The 18,453-nt window shown below is 37.2% G+C and overlaps 1 protein-coding gene across 9 annotated transcripts in view; it reads right to left on the bottom strand.

Moving 5' to 3' along the window:
• FANCC (FA complementation group C) overlaps window positions 1–18,453 on the bottom strand; it is a 231,604-nt gene that overhangs the window by 33,943 nt on the left and 179,208 nt on the right. For all 9 annotated transcript variants that reach the window (XR_004950086.1, XM_016159457.2, XM_036218181.1 and 6 more), the window contains one exon: window positions 964–1,120. Coding sequence is in view for 8 of the 9 variants with exons in the window: in XM_016159457.2 (XP_016014943.2) it covers window positions 964–1,120 (157 nt within the window). In the remaining variant the exon portion in view is untranslated. The remainder of the gene's footprint in view (window positions 1–963; window positions 1,121–18,453) is intronic.

Genomic DNA, 18,453 nt, shown 5'->3' with positions numbered 1-18,453 from the left:
CTCTAGGCACAGGGCTTCAGGCCTACCAAATCTCAGCTTTGTGGGGAGGGTGAACACTTTCTCCTGCTCAATCTCCTGGCCATCAGCTTAATATCTGACTGTTCTCCATCTCCTTCTGAACTAATTTTTTCCATCTGTACAACAGGAAGAAATTTTCTGTGCCACATCTCCCCGAGGTTATGAAAACTAATGAGAAAGCATGTTAGAGCCACTAAGGTTCCTCTAAGACAGATGCCCTGGGAGCATCACATGTCCTTGTAGTTTCTGAATTATTTCTTTAGGGAGTGTTGGTATTTATCCCTGTTCTTACAAAAATGCACACAAATTCCAGAGCTGCCTCCCACAGAGGGAAAATGCTCAGACTGGTCAGGTTCTGAGGACTACCTGGGAGCCCAGCTCCCTGAACCCAATTTCCCAGGCCTGAGAAGTTCTGAGAACAAGGGAGACAAGCAGCCACTGCACAGAGCTAGGGTTCGAAGTGGGCAGGCTTACACCAAAAGAAAACTTACAGAATTCTTAAGTTGTTTTTGTTGTTTTAACTATATTTCTGGGGTTTTAGTTTCTCTTATTTTTCCTCTAGTGAAAGTTTATTTTTGAATGTTTTTCTTTGTTAATTGATTCCTACTCTCATTAATAAGATCTTCATTTTTTAAAAATTGTCAGGTGAAAATCAGAAATTATTGTTTTAAAAAAAGTTTGTTGTCAAATGTTAGTTCCTGTGAATATGCAATATAAGGTGCAACAATCAAGTAAATTTTGAATCTCTCCCTATTTTCAATATATGCTCTAAGCGTGCAGAAAAACCCAACACACTGGATATTTCTAAAATAAAATGGTAAACGCATCATTATTTTAAAGGATGTCAATTGCTCTTTTGTTCACATTTTTTCCCTTACTCTGATTAAATGAAATGATACCCATCATCTTCTTTAAGAATTTTTCTCATCAAAGTTTAGCACGTACCAGCAATGAATCTTTCATAAGGCATTCGATCCCTCTCAGAAAATTTCTCTCACTGGAGGTTAGCTTTTCAAAAAGATGTAGCATTGCTTTTTCAAGGCTGGGAAGGTGTCGCAGCCAGAGACGGACTATGGCTGACTTGGAGAGAGAAATCTTCTTCCTTTCAGTAAAAAATAAATAAACTTATAATTAGAAATGGGTTATAGGAAAAAAGATTAAGAGAGTTCAAAACGCAAAAAAGAATCTAATTTGTGAATCTTCTTTTCCTCATGGTCATAGAAGTAGTTAATATTTATAGTAGCAGTGAATATTTACCAAGTACCTATTTGTAAAATAATGTGAATATACTTCTATTTCAACTCAAGAAATTAGAAAAATGCTCAAAAAAAAATGCTTTCAAAAAGGATAAACAAATATATAGTGATGGAAAAGTAGATAAAAAAAATAAGCTAGAAAGAGGCCTTTAGAGATTTAGGTAAATACAGTCCCTAATGTTAGAAACAGTTAGGCTTGAAAGTGCATCGTGATGGTTTGAAGAATGGAAACAGACCTGGGTTTGAGTCCCAGATCTACCATCTACTATGACCTTGAGAAAGTTACTTAACCTCTAAACCTCAGTTTACATATCTGTAAAATGGGCCTATCTCCCTTATAGTATTATAAGGATCAAATGCAGTAACACATGTACAGTGATTAGCACAGTGCTTGACACCTAGTAAATATGTTCAGTAACTGTATTTGTAAATCTATTGCTTGAAAGTTAAGACATTTTTCTTCAGTAACAATTTCATATATGGTGGTTATGGCCTGCTTGACCCATAGTTAAGCCATAGCATGATACCCTATAGACTGCAACCATTTTCTGTAGCTCAGTTTCTATAGGAAAATGTATTTGGAAGTTCCTCCTGTGTTGGGTCAGTAAATCAAGGGTTTTACTTCCCCTCCTGGGAAGGAACATGAGGGGGACATCTGTCTAACTCTGAGCCATTGGGCCTATTCTGGCCTATTGGGACTTGTCTGTCTTCTTTTAGCCCTTCTTTGCCAAGGCCTCCTGCCCTTTCACCTGCAGCATCACAGCCAGCAGAGTGCTTTCCAGGTTCTGCCAAAGATGTTTACTGCTTTTAATAAGGAAAACAAAAGCTAGGGCATAAAGGTTCCCCATTACCAACCAACCCTTTCAATTTCTTTCCCTTCACCCATCATTTCTGGGTCATTTCTCTGCAGGAGCTGGCGTGAAGCCCAGGGAATGGGTACAGGGCAGGAAATGAATAGACAGGAGACACAGGGTGGCAATTTCTAATGGTTTCTCTTTTTCTTTTCCCTCAGCGTAACTCCTGTACACCTTGTCCTGGATTAACTCTGGGGCAATACTAGAAGAAGTTGACGTCCTGTAGGGTCTGTCACAGGAGCAGGCAGAAGGGTAGGAGAGAGGGAAGGAGGGATGGCCTTCCCTTGACCTGCTTTCTGATCTCACATTCTCACCCTGAGCTTCTCCTCTTCTGAGAAGTCTTGCAGGACCCCTTTCCCAAAGCTCCTCACACCTGGCAAAAAAGAGTTGCCACTGTGTTCCCAACTTCACATCACATGGCATATTCTGGGGCCATACTATGGATGTCTTCTATTGTGGCATCAGTGCTTTGGGCTGCCATTCCCAGGGCACCTCTCCTATTGTATTTAATGGCAAAGAGCTAGGGGTCATTCAAAGATGATGACTGAGCATTTCCTGTGTGGAACTTAATGTGCAAGGTGCAGGCCAAATAACTGAAAACAAAACAGACCTAATCTGTACCCTTAGCAATTCAGGGCCCAGTGGGAGCTATGCATACGTATACACCAAACTGTAATAAAGGTCATGAAGGAAAAGTACAGGCTGAGGTAAAAGAGAATAACAGGAGGGGCCTAATTTAGATCAGGTGGTCAGGGATTAGCTCGGTGAAAAGTAGTGAGATAAGCATTCTAGCAGAGGACAAGGCTGGATGGCCCAAGAAACAGAAGAGCAAGATCAGAAAAGCCGCAGAAAGCAAAGGCGAGGTGACTTGTGATGAGGCTGTCCAGTACCACAGGCCAAGGGATTTTATTCTGTGATTATTCTGGCCCAAGGATTTTAAACAGAGAAGTGCCAGGAGGCAATTTACATTTCAAAGATCACTATGACTGCAGTATGGAGAACTGAGTGCAGGGACTAGAGTGGGTGCGGGGAAACCAGGAGTCTAGGGGAGCTGGTATTGGCTGGGACCAGAGTGGCAGGGCAGGAGTGTAGTGTATCTGTAATATATTTTAGCAATACTATCAAGAGAAACTGGCAATGAATTTGATGAGAGGGGCTAATTTGATGATGAGGTAGGAATAAAGGCTATCCCAGGTTTCTTGAGCAATTAGATGGATAGACATACCATTTACTCAGACGGAAAGAAGATGAGAAGATCTATAAAGGATTAACTAGGAGCTCAATTTGAGGTGTGTGAATTTAGTATTTGAAGGCACAGTCCAACAGGGATGTGAAACAGGTCCTTGAATATCTAAGTTAGAAGTCTTGGGGTGAGGTCTGGGCTGAAGATATACATTAGGGAGCTGTCAGGTACATGGAATTGCAGGAGAATGGATGAAAACTCTGAGGGAGAAAGTTCTGAGTGGGGAGGAGAGGGCCTGGATTTGTGCCCTGAGGACTGCCAACACACAGAGGAGGAGGAGCTGCAGACAGAAGGGGGCAGGAGACACTCAAAGAACTATGTCGCTGAGGAACAGAAGGGAGGCCTGGCTATGTCTGACACTGCTGAAAGAACATGCGGAGGGAACCTCAAGCACTGCATTGGGCAGGCTCTTTGGGATCTCCCCAAGAATACAGTTTTAATGGAGTGCTGGAAGCTTAATGTAGAGTCAATGAAGAGAGAAAGTGGAACTGTAGCCGGTATTTCAGACAGGTCTTCAGAAGGAAGGCTGTGAAGGGAGTGCCATCAGAAGGCGGGACAGGGGTGGTAGCCTTGTTTGCTCTCAGGAAATGGTGTTTTAGGACAGCATGGCTGACTGCTGAAGGGCCAGATTTAGAGGAGCAGGGGAAGCTGAAGGACACATAGCTGCCATTTATTAAGGGCTTACCTGGAACAATGTTAAACATTACACCTGTATTTTAATCCTCATAACCACCCTGCAAAACAGGTACCATTATTATCCTTATTTTATAGACAAGGCAATTGAGGTCGGAGAGGGAACACGGACTTACAGCTACGATTTGAATCCAGGAGGTCTGACACTAGAGCTGGTCCTCAGCCTCGGGTTATATATGTCTCTTCACACTACAGGAAAGGGAGTGGAAAGCACTTTTCAAAAGACAGGGCCTAAGCCCTCGGGGAGGAGCAGTGACTTCCCAAACATAAGTCAGATATCTAGACCTTGTGTTCACCCCCTTTGTGTTTGGGGAAGTCTTTTCAAAGTCCACGCTGTCAGCCAGTTTTAGCTACATTAACCCCTAGGAAGGGATTTCTGTCCAGTTTTCTAAAGGAAGTAGAACACCTCTTGAGAGTGGTGGGAGGGTTCTATAACCTATGTTACAAAGCCAGAGAGCCCCCAAGAGGCAGGAAGCTCTGACATGCAGAGGGGAGAACTTGGCTGGGCTGTTCAGTGGCTCCTCCCTTCCCAAATAGCAAGGACGTTTTTTTAAACTGCTGTCATTACACCTTATCTTTTTTCATTATCCATATGAAATAAATATTTACATCATTAGAAAAGTTTCTTGCTTCACTCAGAGTTCTTCAGAGGTGGCACCATTGCTAAGCCCTCCGAGCAGCCACGTGCATTGTGATTTCTACCATTAGGTCACAGTGGCTGAGCAATGACCAGCAGTTCAAAGGTACAAGCTGTTGAGAATGAGCAGTAGATAAATATGAACAAATATAAAAACGAATTTAGTGTAAAATAATAGTTCCATCAAATATTTGAATTAAAAGACATTGGTTAATTAACAAATTTACATAAGAGTTGCAGAAGTCCTATATTCAAGACAAGTGCATACAGTAGTCCTCTCTTATCTTGGGAATACTTTCCAAGACCCCCAAGGGATGCCTAAAACTATAGATAGTACTGATCCCTATATACACTGTTTTCCCCTATCCATACATACCTATGATAAAATTTAGCTTATAAACTAGGCACTGAGAGGTTAACAACTAATAAAACAGAAAAATTATAACAATATACTATAATAAGTTATGTGAATGTGGTCTTTCTCTCAAAATATCTTACTTTACGGGACTCTTCTTTTTGTGATAGTGAGAGATGATATAAAGCCTATGTAATGAGATGAAGTGGGGTACATGTGCTGGACAAAGAGATGATTCATATCCTGGGCAGGATGGGGTGAGATGAAGCAGAATAGGGTCAGATTTCATTGTGCTACTCAGAATGGCACGTATTTAAAAACTTATGAATTGTTTATTTCTGTAATTTCCTATTTAATATTTTTGGACTGTAGTTGACTGTGGGTAACAGAAACCTTGGAAAATGAAACAACCTGCAGATAAGGGGGGACTACTCTAATATTTTTGTTCTTTTCTCAGACACACTTTGTAAAATGTGTACATTAACAATTGTCTTTTTATTAGATCCTGATTCCAAGCACACTGTACTAATTGCTGTGAACGATTAAATTTATGGATCCATGTATAATATGTGAATCATCTATTATCAATAAAATCTATTTTGCTCTAAAACATTGAAGACTGAACTCTTTATAGAAATCTTGGATGAAGAAATCACAAAAGCAATATGATCTTAATATACTTCCATAGCAACACTTCGTTGGGCTAACACATTCATATTACATACAATAATCTAAACGTGTACCAGGTTTGTTTTAAAATAAAAAAGGCAAATTACGCTTTATGCTAATTTTATTTTTAAAAAACTGAGGGAAAAAAGGCAAATCACAGAGGAAGAAATACATATTACCAATATAAACATACAAATATAAATACCTAAGAATTTTTGTCCTTAATAAGAGTAAAAAAAGATAAACTAACACATTAAGGAGGTATCATTTTTCACACTCATATCAGCAAATGTTAAGAAGTGATATGCAATGCTGATGTAGGTACCTCAGATGTAGGGCAGCGAATGGCATTGCCCTTTTGGTTAAGTCATGTGATACCACCAATAAAGTATACAATACACATATCCCTGGCCTTAATAATCATACTTTTGTGAATCTGCCTAGCAGAAATAAAAGCATCAGCTGAAGGATATTTACTGCCCCAATATTCTAAAGGCAAAATTCGAAGCAACTTAAATGTACCCATTGGCAAATAGCTAAAACTATGGTCTGTTCATATTAGGGAATATGTTCCAATTTTTAAAAATGAGCTGAATACCCCGAGGGATATCTAAAATATGCTGGTTAAAAGGAAAAATAAAAGAAGAAAATATTTTTAGGGACACTGAAAATTTTCATTCTAAGGCTGTCCCTTTTTCTCATCTAACTATACTGTTCCATCCATTCAGTCTGCATACTAATCAAAATGACAAATTCCAGGGAAACAGTGTAAGATAAAACTTGGCTCTCCAAAATTCCTACCTAATAATCATGGGGAGTTTCCTGCATTATAACTATGTTTTAGGAAAATGATAGGGCTTTTGGACTTATGTGTAATACATTGTAATTTTCTCCTTTAAAATACTGAGGAATAGACTCCTAGTCAGTGCTTTTTATGTAGAACATCTGAGTTTTAGTAACAATTTCTGACATAAGGTAGGAGATGCCTGGACAGGACAGATGCCCTGTCCAACATCTTTTGTATTAGACTCTTCTAGACAGACGCCTCCTTCACATTTAAAAAACTATTTTGTTTCTCCCAATACTCAATTTAGTGAGGCAACTGTTTGTTCCATCCTCTTCAAAAAGAGGTAATAGGTAAAGAAAGTGGTCCAGTTGCTTACTAAATATTTTTGGCTCAAAATTTTTTTTATGGCTACAATAAAAAAACAGAATGTGGGATCCAGTTCTTTGCAAGGAAGGTTCATGATGAGGGCAGTGCCTGCAGTGGGAAATGCATTCTAAAGCTGTCTGAGAGGCAGAGGAGAAGAAGGAACTTCCTCATATGTGACAAACACCATGTTTCTTCACCTTTCCAAACCAGAAAGAGATCAAGGGCTGCTTGGTCTGCCAGAGAAGCCCACAAAAATTGGGACCAGCTTTTGAGGAGAACTACTTAAATCCAAAAAATTGGAAGAATACTTTCTATTATATCTCAAGGACATACTTCCATAAAACCTGATCTAAGAAGTATATTAAATTGAGGAAACTGTGCTATCATTATCACTTATCCTTGCAGGCATGTCACTTCTTAAAGCAAAGAGCAACAAAACCAAGCAAAGGAAATGTCCAAGCCCAAACATACTGGCATATCTATTACAAATCAGTATCAGCAGGTTTTTATTTGAAAAGTAAACTTTTTCAATGACTTATTTTGTGACCATGTCATATTAAGATTAAAAAAACAGTCAGGAAGTCTCAATAAATGGATAAATAGAAATGAGAGAGTTTTAGTTACTCCTTCTTTGCTAACTGTCCTGGATATCATTATCAACCTTTCTTCCTTAGACAGTTGCCCATATTATTCGACAACATTTAAAGCATGATTTTTCTTATCTGAGCTGAAAAAACACAAAACCAGAAGCTTGGCTTGAAGGTAAGCCTTTTCTTTGTGATTTCTTTTGTTTTCTTATTATCTTTGGAAGCTGCATTAGCTTTTTTAGCAATGGGAATTTAGCTTACATCTGGCCCTAGTTCAGTGATATTTTCATTAGGAAAAGAGATATAAGCTTGAATAAACCTAATAAAACATTACAAAAATAACAATTTTTGTTAAAGTCAATAATAACAACGATAATAATGGCAACATGCTAATAGTTACTCTGTATGCCTGGCACTGTGCTAAGCATATTATAGACATTGGACCCATTTAAATATGTTCCAGTGTGCCTGGGTCAAGTTAATATCTGTTATCCCACCATAATTATAAAAGGTACTCCTTTTAACTCTCAAAAGTGTCATAGTCTAAAATTTATAACTGTATGGTCACCTTACTTAACACACAGTTACCCCATGAGATCTGTTGGTTGGTCAGTTATGCATCCATTCTTTCTTTCGTTTGTTCATTGGCTCGTTCATTCCAAGTATACAGAAAAAAATACTCCATTTTGCTCATCAAACTTCTCAATATTTTTGCAGCAAAAGATTTAGATTTGCCTCAGAGGATATGTCATGTGGAATTACTTCTCCTTCCAGAAAGGTTTTATACACTCTCCTGTCTGCAGGTGGCTATGATAGCAACCCCAGGTATAGACTCAAGAAGTCAGGATTGACACTGAGGCCAAGAAATTAAAAAGCAGGGTATCTAATCTATACAGAGGTACAAGCATCTGCTGTTCAAAAAATACAGGCAGCCCACTTCTGAAAATACATGACTGTGTTTGGAAGCAAAGGCCAAAGACACCCAGCCAATTGTAAAACAGATGAAATTCCACTGGTGTATTGTGGTAAACAAATAGTTGAAAGGCTAAACACAGGGCAGGGAACACTGGTCAAAGTATGTGGTTTCTAAATGACCATGTAGCATATTTGGGGAATTGCTCAAGGGGCTGGGGGCAGGCGGATGTTGGAGTTGGGGTGGTAATTTGCACTGATTGACTGAATCAGCCTCCCTGTGTCAACATGTGGCTAGGATGCTCTATCTATGGGAAAGTGTCCATGGAAAGGTTCTAGTCCTTATGCCACTGCTTGGGGAACTTGCTGAGCTGAAACCATAGGAAATGGACAAGTTGAAGACCACCCAGCATTTCTAGACAGTCTGTCCCCTATGGTTTTTCCAAACTGAATAAGTTTTATTAGTTGCTGAGGGAAAATGTGGTATCACAAGTAAAATAAATAGCAAAGGAGGAGTTCAGCCTACTTATGGAACCATTGCCTTCCATCTGAGCACTAGTAGAGTAAGAGTAGCTACTCTTTAATATACCTCTTCCTTGCCAGAAATTTCTGAAACAGTTTTATGGAGTTTCACAGAGGACGTAGAGGGGCAATCTCCCATTTCCTTTCTATTCAATGCTTAATGAAAAAGATTGGAAATATAGGATGCTAAGATCATATTATCCAATGAAATGTATTACTAAATAAATCGGGAATAGAGCTGCTAAGGTGAAAGGCAAAGAGCATTTTAATTAAAAGTAAGTACTACAAAAAACTACTTTGGAGTGTGAAAATGTAAGTTAGTGGGATAAATCATTGTTATCTGTAGTGTATACTCAGGTAAATAATGTGAGGGTATAAGCATGTGAAGTATACTTATCACATTAGGTAGACTTTCAAATGAATTATTGTTAAATATCTTACATAAACAACAAAGGTAACTAAACAGATTCCTCAGGAAATTCATATTTATTGGGGAAATTCTGACAGAGGTTTACAGTAGGTAAAAAAAAAAAAAAAAGACTTTAAATTTTAACTATGAAAATTATGTTCTGACCTTTTTAAAGAACCTCAAATGATTTAACTTTCTATTCCTTTATCTAAGTCTTACCTTAGCAAATTCCTGGATTATAACATTTTATAAAAATGAAATTAAAATATACATTTCAATTTTTAAGAATTACATGTGAAAAAGAGCAAATTACTGGGAACGACTTTCTCTGAAGTAACTAAAAAAATGACAGTGGTCTTGAGGTTGTTTATTTTCCAAATGCAATGATATAATAAAAATCAATTTGAAGATGGAGGAAAATCCATTTATTACAGCCAAAAATAAAAACAAAAAATACAATAAAACCTTAGACGTTTTTTATTTTTTGGTCTACTAAGGAGAAAACAAAATCCTATTAGATTTCAAATTCTGCCAAATTTCTGATCATAGACTTATTAAATTCTTTGAAGTACCTTGTGAGGTTTCAGGTTGAATAGACATCCTTAGAAAGTGGAGAAAATATATAAAACACTTCTTTAAGATCACAAAAGTAAATCCAAACAAATAGAAAGGTGTAAGTATTCTTGGACAAGTAAATAAAAAACCTTAACATTATAAATATGCCAGTCCTCCCTCAGTTAATCTATATATTTACTTAATCTATGAATTTACACGAGCCTCCGCACAAATAATATTAGCTATCTTTTCTGAAGCTAGACAAATTGGTTTTAAGTTTATTTGAAAGATAAAACAACCAAGAATTCCCCCCCCCCAAAAAAAAAACTCTAAAAAAGAAGAGAAACGAGTGGGAACTGGCCCTATTTTATATTTAGCATATTAAAATGACTCTATCATTAAAACAAAGTATACTGGTACATGAATACATAATAGGCTGAAGATACAGGTCAGAAAAGAAAAAAACAGACCCAGCTGCATATAGCAATTGCATGTATGATTAAGGGAGCATCTTAACTGGGCAAGGGTTTGGGGGGGTGGTTGTAACTTTTATCATATTCAGGATGGTCAGATGCTCTGTAACCTAAGAGTAGGGAACAGCATCATATTACTTCAACAAATTATCTGCAAAACAAAAACAAAGAGGAACTGGGAACACACAAATTAAGACTTTTGAACCTATTAACCAAATGCAATGGGTGGACTTTGGACTCTGATTCCAACAAACCAACTATAAATTAAAAATTGAGAGTGGATCTGAAGGAAACATGGCGAAGTGAGAGACATACCCAGATAGCTCCCTTTGAAACAACAATAAGCTGAATATCTAAAACCCAACAAAAAAACACCCAAAATGCACATCAGCACATTTGAGCGTGGAATCTGTTCATAAGAGCTACCACAGGTCAGAAACTCAGGTGTCTGGCAGTAGACTGGGAGAAACAAAGAAGCTGTCTCTGGCAGCCAGAGCTCCCTGCAGGGGGAAGGGGAGGGGAGAAGGTGCAGTGAGTTCTTGTGGCGAGCTCCCTGGACAGCCTTGCCTGGAAGAGTTGTGAGTTCCATGCAGTCAGTGGCAGGGCTCACTCATCAGGCAGAAAGCAGAGAAACAAACAACAGAGAAACAACAGTTGATTTTTACCAGCACATTTGCAAAACTGAGGCTGAGCTGCAGCCTGCAATCCTCAGCCCAGAGGGCTCCTCCCCTCATTCTCTCAGAATCCATCTCCAGAGAGCCCCAGGGGAATCTGAGCAAATGCTACTGAAACTGTTGCTAACACTGACAGGGAATGAAACAGGGGGTAGTGAGCATGATTAAATATCTACAAGAAAATAAAGGCATTATATAAAGGCATTAAGGCTTTCTATAAAGCAGGGATCCAAGAGACTTAGACGCCACCTTCTGGAAACCAAAATAAAAGCGCCTTCTTTGAAGCCGGCTAAATAGAGACCTTTATATAATAAATCTTCTTTCTGGGAAAAAAGCAGAATACATTTCCATTAACGTCCAAGTTGACAAGGCATTTCAGAAAGAAAGAGAAAAATCTCCAGAAAATAAGTTTACAGATATAGAAATATGTGACTTAAATGACAGAAAATTCAGGATGGTACTTCTGAAGAAACTCAATGAATTCCGAAACAGGTCATATCATAATTTCAGGAATTGAAAAAACAACTAGATGAGCAGAGCAAGGTGACTGAAACCCTCAAAAAGAACAGAATAGATCTTCTAGAGATAAAGAACACACTGCAAGAGTTGCAAAATGAAATAGCAAGCATGGGAAATAGAGTCGACCAAATGGAGGAAAGGATCAGTGATATCGATGACAGAAATCTAGAAATAAATCAGAAGGAAGAAGTGAGAAACCAAAGAATGAAAAATAATGAAAGAGAAATACAAGAACTAGCTGATACCATCAAAAGAGGAAACATAAAAATAATGGGCATTATCGAAGATGAGGAAAAGGAGCAGGGATTAGAAAGCATTTTCCAACAAACAGTGGATGAGAATTTCCCAAATTTAAGGAATGTGCTAGAGCTTGGAATTCAACAAGTCAACAGAACACCCAATTATCTCAACCCAAAAAGGCCTTTACCAAGACACATTATATTAAAATTATCAAAAATCAATGACAAATACAGAATTCTCAGGGTAGCCAGAGAGAAGAAAACGGTAATTTATAAAGGAAAACCCATTAGATTATCCTTGGATTTCTCAGTGCAGACCTTAAAAGCCAGAAAAGAATGGAATCAAATATTTAAAATATTAAGTGAAAAGCACTACCAGCTTAGAATAATGTATCCAGCTAAGCTCTCCTTTAAATATGAAGGAGAAATTAAGACCTTTCCAGACATACAAAAATTGAGGGAATTCTCCACTATGAGGCCTTCACTACAGGAAATACTGAAAGGAGTCAGCTGACCTAAAATAAAATGACCAAAACAAAACAACAAACCATAATCAGGAGTAAAGTGACTATCAGGCAAAAAGAAGCAGAGGAGTGCAACCCCTACTAAGAACAGGGCATTATAAGCTTAAAAAAAATTGAGACAATCAGGAGAATTTGCTCTCTCCCTAAATATATGATAAAAAATGTGTCGTTTTTTAGATATAATAATAATGATATTGTATGGTGATGGACGGCAACGACTTTTGGTGATAATAACTTTGTAGTACATACAAAATATTGAATTATAGTGCTGCTATACACCTGAAACTTCTATAATGTTAGATACCTATTTTATCTCAAAAAGAAAAAAGAGTAGATCCCTCATAGAATTGTTGTGAAGCTGTAATAAGTACATAAACAACCTTTAGAACACCTCCTGAAACCTAGAAAACAATCAATAAATGTTAGCCATGATTATTAAAAACAAACAAATTTCTGATTCGTATGCAAAGGGCTCTCTAATGGGTAAAATAGACAATATGCAGGAACAGATGAGTAATGTCAGCAGAAAAATGTAAATAATAAGAACCCCCACCCCAGATGATACTAGAGATAAGAAACATGGTAACAGAAATGAATGCCTTTGATGGACTTATTTATTTATAGACTAAGAACCTCAGAGTTAAAGGATATATCAATGGAAACCCTGAAGACTAAAGAGCAAAGAGAACAAAGACAAAAAAGAATAGAATATTCAAGGAATGTGGGACAACTACAGAAGATGTAACGTATGTGTAGTGGGTGTAACAGAGAAGAAAAACAAAGAATAGAAGAACTATTTGAAACAATAATGACTGAGAATTTTTCTAAATTACTGTCAGCTATCGAACCACAGTTTCAGGAAGCTTATACTTATACCTAGGTATATCCTTCAGAAACTACAAAAATATCAAAGATAAAGAAAAGTCCTGAAAGAAGCTGCCAGAGGAAAATAATCTTAACTACAGAGGAACAACAGTAAGACTACATCCAACTTCTCAGAAACCATGCAAGCAAGGAAAGAGTAGAATGAAATATTTAAAATACTGAGAGAGAAAAAACATTATGTAGAATTTTGTACACTGCAAAATTATTCTTCAAAAGTGAAGAAGAAATAAAGATTTTCTCAGACAAATAAGCATTGGGGGGATTTGTTGTCAGTAGACTTGCCTTGCAAGAAATGAAAAAAATAATTCTTCAGAGAGAAGGAACACTCAGATCTACATATAGAACATCAAAGAGAGAAAACCTAAAGGCAAAATAAAAACTTGTATTTTTTCTATACTTAACTGATGTAACAGACAACAGTTTATTCAAAATAATAAGAACAATGTATTTAATTATGTATGTTTTTGTGTGTGTATATGTGTTTATGTATGCTTATATATGTGTGAAATGAATAACGGCAATGATACAAGGGGTAGGAGAAGGGAATTAGGATTATTTTGTTATTATAAGGTATTTACACTACCTGTAAAGTCATATAGTGTTTCTTGGATTAGCTATAAATGTATACTGCAAACTCTAGGGTAATCACAAAAAATGGTTAAAAAAATGGTATAACAGATAAACTAGGAAAGAATGCAAAATGGAATCATGTAAAATGCTCAATTAAAACCACAAAAGACAGAGAGTGGAAAACAAAAAGAGAAACAAATAACAAGGAACACAAATGTAAAAAAGTAATGAATAGATGTTAATCCAACTATTTCAATAATTACTTTGAACTGCAATGGTCTAAATGCACCAATTAAAAGAATGAGATTGACAGAGTGTATCAAAAAACAAGATCCAACTATACCTTGTCTGCAAAAAACCCACATTAAAAATAAATATACATAAATTAAAATTAAATGTATGGAAAAATATAGAGCACACTAACTAAACAAAAAAAGCCCAAAACCAAAATTAAAAAATGGCATAGATGACAGAGGCGTTGTTCATCCCTCCGGTGACCAAATCAAAATTGTGACGGAAACAAGGAGCGGCAGCAAGGAAAAATTGCCTGGGATCTAGATGGACAAGACATACATCTAGGGAGAAATCCAAGAAATCACCTGGCAATGGTAAAAGGTAGGACGGGGTGAGGACGCAGGGCTGCCCAGTCTATAGTGGCTGGGTGAGATGGAGGCAGCGGCAGAAGCCTCTTAAAGGAGCCACATCCACAAGCAGATTTTCGTGGTGAAGAACCTGCTCGCTCTGAGCATCAGTGTTGATAGGCTGTGCGCAGGGAGCACCAGGGACTTACAGGGAGACACTGTCAGAGTGATGGTACAGGCAAGCCTCGCCCTGTACAGAAGTGCCAGCTGTATCCATTGTTCCCTGTTGAGCCCTCTCCCATACCAGTGCACCGGACACAGTGCCGCCATAGCCCTGACATCATCAGACTGGATAACTGAGGTCGCTCCATCCAGAGGATTCCCTGAAACCCCACCTCCCTCAACTCACGGCCCCACCCAAGCCACATTCAGGTGTGTCTTCATTTAGTCAGGTGCCCCTTGCTGACCGGCACCTAGACTCACACTGGTGGCAGCTGGCCTTGGTTTCTGGTGTGGACTTTTGAGGCAACTATGAGCACGGCATCTGTGGATTGCTTGCTGAATCTTAACAGGTGGCCCCAGAGGGGTAGAGACTTGGGCTAAATTTGGCCTGCAGCTGAACCCTTCTCAGGACTGTGCCACTGGATACCTACAACAGAAATCCACATTAATAAGATTGGGAGACTTAGGAGATTTGCTAAGTACATAGAAACAGACACAGAAAGGCAGCCAAAATGGGAAGGCAAAGAAGCAGAAACTATATGAAAGAACAGAATAGAGATCCAGAAATAATGGAGTCAAGTAATCTAACAGATGCAGAGTCCAAAACACTGGTTATAAAGATGCTCAATGAACTTAGGGGAAAGTATAGATAAATTCCGTGAGAACTTCAACAAAGAGATAAAAAAAGATAAAATTGGAAATGGAAATTATAAAAGGGAACCAGTCAGAAATGAAGAACACATTACCTGAGATGAGAAGTATATTAAATGGAATAAACAAAGTGAATAAAGAAAGGGATCAAATGCCCTATCTAGAGGATGGGAAAGCCAAGGACACTCAATCAGAATAGCAAGAGGTAAGATGCCAAGACTATAAAAATAATCTAAGAAGCATACGGGACACTATTAAGGGTCCAAATATCTGTCTGATTCACGTAACTGAAGAAGATCAAGATGTTGAACAGATGTTGAAGAAATAATGATAGAAAACTTCCCTAACCTGGTGAAGAAAATGAATATAAAACCCCCAGGAAGCTCAGAGAATTCCGAAAACCAGGGATCCAAAGAGGCCCACACCAAGACACATCATAATTAAAATGCCAAAGTTTAAATACAAAGAAAGAATATTAAAAGTAGCAAGAGAAAAGCAGATAGTTACGTATAAGGGAACACCCATAAGACTAGGAGCTGATTTCTCAAAAGAAAGTATATTGGACAGAAGGGCTTGGCAAAAAATATTCGACAGGATGAAGACCCAGGATCTACAACCAAGAATACTTTATCCAGCAAAACTATCATTCAGAGTCGAAGGACAGATAAAGAGCTTCCCAGATAAAAAATAAGCTAAAGGAATTTATCACCACCAAGCCAGTATTACAGGAAATGTTGGAGGAACTTCTTTAAGAAGAAAAAACATGTATCAAAAGCAGGAATAAAGAATGGTAACAACTACATTCCCATCAATAAGTATCTTAAATGGAAAAGAATTAAGTGCTCCAACCAAAAGACAGAGTGGCTGAAAAGATAAGAAAACAAGACCCCTACATATGCTGCATACTAAAGACTCACTTCAGAATAAAAGACATACACAGACTAAAAAGAAGGGGGTGGTAAAAGATATTGCTTTGACTGACCTAGAAAGTACTTAAGTCAGACAGAGAAAGATAAACATCATATAATTTCACTTATATGCAGAGTCTAAGGAATAAAAAGAACAAACTAATCAAAAACAGACTCACAAATATAGTGGACAATTTGGTGATGAACAGAGGGGAAGGAGTTTGGGGGGGCTGGGAGAATGGGGTGAAGTGTTAAAGAAGTATGAATTAGTAGCTGATGGATGGTCACGGAGTTGGGGAACATGGCATAGGGAATGCAATTAGCATTACTATGTTGGCTAGGTGGAGGATCAGGAGAGGGAGGGAGCAATTAGAGGAATTATTTTACGAACTATATAGATGTCTAACCAATGTACTGGATACTTGAAACTAATTAAAATAAATAAATTTTTAAGAAATGAAATAAAGCTGAAGTAGCTGTATTAATTTTAAATGGAGCAGACTTCAAAGCAAGGAAAGTTATAAACAAAGATGCTTATTACATAACAATAAAGGGGTTAATTTTCCAATAAGATATAATAATCCTTAACTTGTATGTGCCTAAAAACAGAATGTCCAATTATATGAGGAAAAAAACAATAAGAAATAGATGAATCCACTATCATAGATAAAGACTTCACTATCCCTCTATCAGAAATGGACTGAGCCAGCACGCAGAAAATCCATAAAGACATAGTTGAACTCAACATAAACATCAATCAACTGGATTAACTGCCAGCTATAGACTCCTTCATCCGATCACAGCAGTATACACATTCTCCTTAAGCTCACAAGGAACATTCACCAAGACATATCACATTCTGGGCTATGACAAATTTAAAATAATAGAAATCAAACAATGTCTGCTCTCAGACCATAATGGAATTAAATTAAAAATGAATAACAGAAAGATAACGTGAAAATCCCACAAAATATGGAGATTAAACAACACACTTTTAAGCAACACATGGATCAAAGAAGAAACCTTAAGAGAAATTTAAAATTATTTTGAACTGAATGAAAATGAAAACATAAGATGAAAATTTGTAGGATGCAGTCAAAGCAGTGCCTAGAGGAAAATTTATAGCACTGAATTCATATTTAGAAAAGAAGACAAATCAAAAATCAATAATCTAAGTTTCCAGCTCAGGCAACTAGAAAAAGAAGAGCAAATTAAATCCAAAATAAGCAGAAGAAAAGAGCAATAAGAATTAGAGCTGAAATCAATGAAATTGAAAATAGGAAATCAACAGAGAAAAATCAATGAAACCAAAACCTTGTTCTTGGAAAAGATCAATAAAATCAATAAGCCTCTAGCCAGGCTAAGAAAAGAGAGGACACAAATTGCTAATGTCAGAAATGAAACAGGAGATATCACTACAGATCCTATAGGTATTAAAAGGATAATAAAGGAACATAATGAATAACTCTATGCCAACCAATAAAAAAAAATGAATCAATTCCTTGAAAGACACAATCTACCAAACTCAAACAAGAAAAAGTACACTATGTGATTAGGCTTATCTCTATTAAAGAAATCAAATGAACTAATAATCTTTCAAAACGAAAAGTGCCAAGCCAAATTAATTCACTGGTAAATTCTACTAAACATTTAAAAAGAAACTATACCAATTCTCTATAATCTTGTTCAGAGGATAGAAGCACAGGGAATACTTCCTAACTCATTCTATGAGGCCAGAATTACACTAGCACCAAAAGCAAAGACATCATAATATAGATGCAAAAATCCTCAACAAAAAATTAGTAAATTGAATCCAACAATGTATTAAGAGAATTATACACTATGACCAAGTAGAATTTGTCCTAGGTAATCCACCTTTTGAAATACAATTAGTGGAATCTATCACACATCAACAGGCCAGAAAAGAAAAACTACATGATCGTATTAATAGATGCAGAAAAAGCATTTGATAAAAGCCAAACCTGTTCAATACAAAAACTCTCAATAAACTAGGAATAGAGAGGAACTTCCTCAAATAGACTGACATCTGAAGTGCAGGACTGAGCCATTTGCCTGTGGAATCTGATGCTATCTCTGGGTTGACAGTATCAGCATTGAGCTGAATTCTTGCTCACCCTATTGGTGTCTGAAAACTGTGTGTTTGCTACACATGTACAAGCATGTGCATGCACTCAGACACTCATGTACCAGGAACCTAATTTAATGACCAAGTATTATTTATTCATAGCATAAAAGGATGGTCGACATTTGCAGATCAATCAATGTGATAAACATTAACAAAATGAAGGGTAAAAAGGTCATATCATCATTTCAATAGATGTAG

Source organism: Rousettus aegyptiacus, unplaced genomic scaffold, assembly GCF_014176215.1.
Source record: "Rousettus aegyptiacus isolate mRouAeg1 unplaced genomic scaffold, mRouAeg1.p scaffold_m13_p_3, whole genome shotgun sequence".
NCBI lineage: Eukaryota > Metazoa > Chordata > Mammalia > Chiroptera > Pteropodidae > Rousettus > Rousettus aegyptiacus.
The sequence above is the reverse complement of the archived record's forward strand: the minus strand, read 5'-3'. Positions and strand labels throughout refer to the sequence as shown.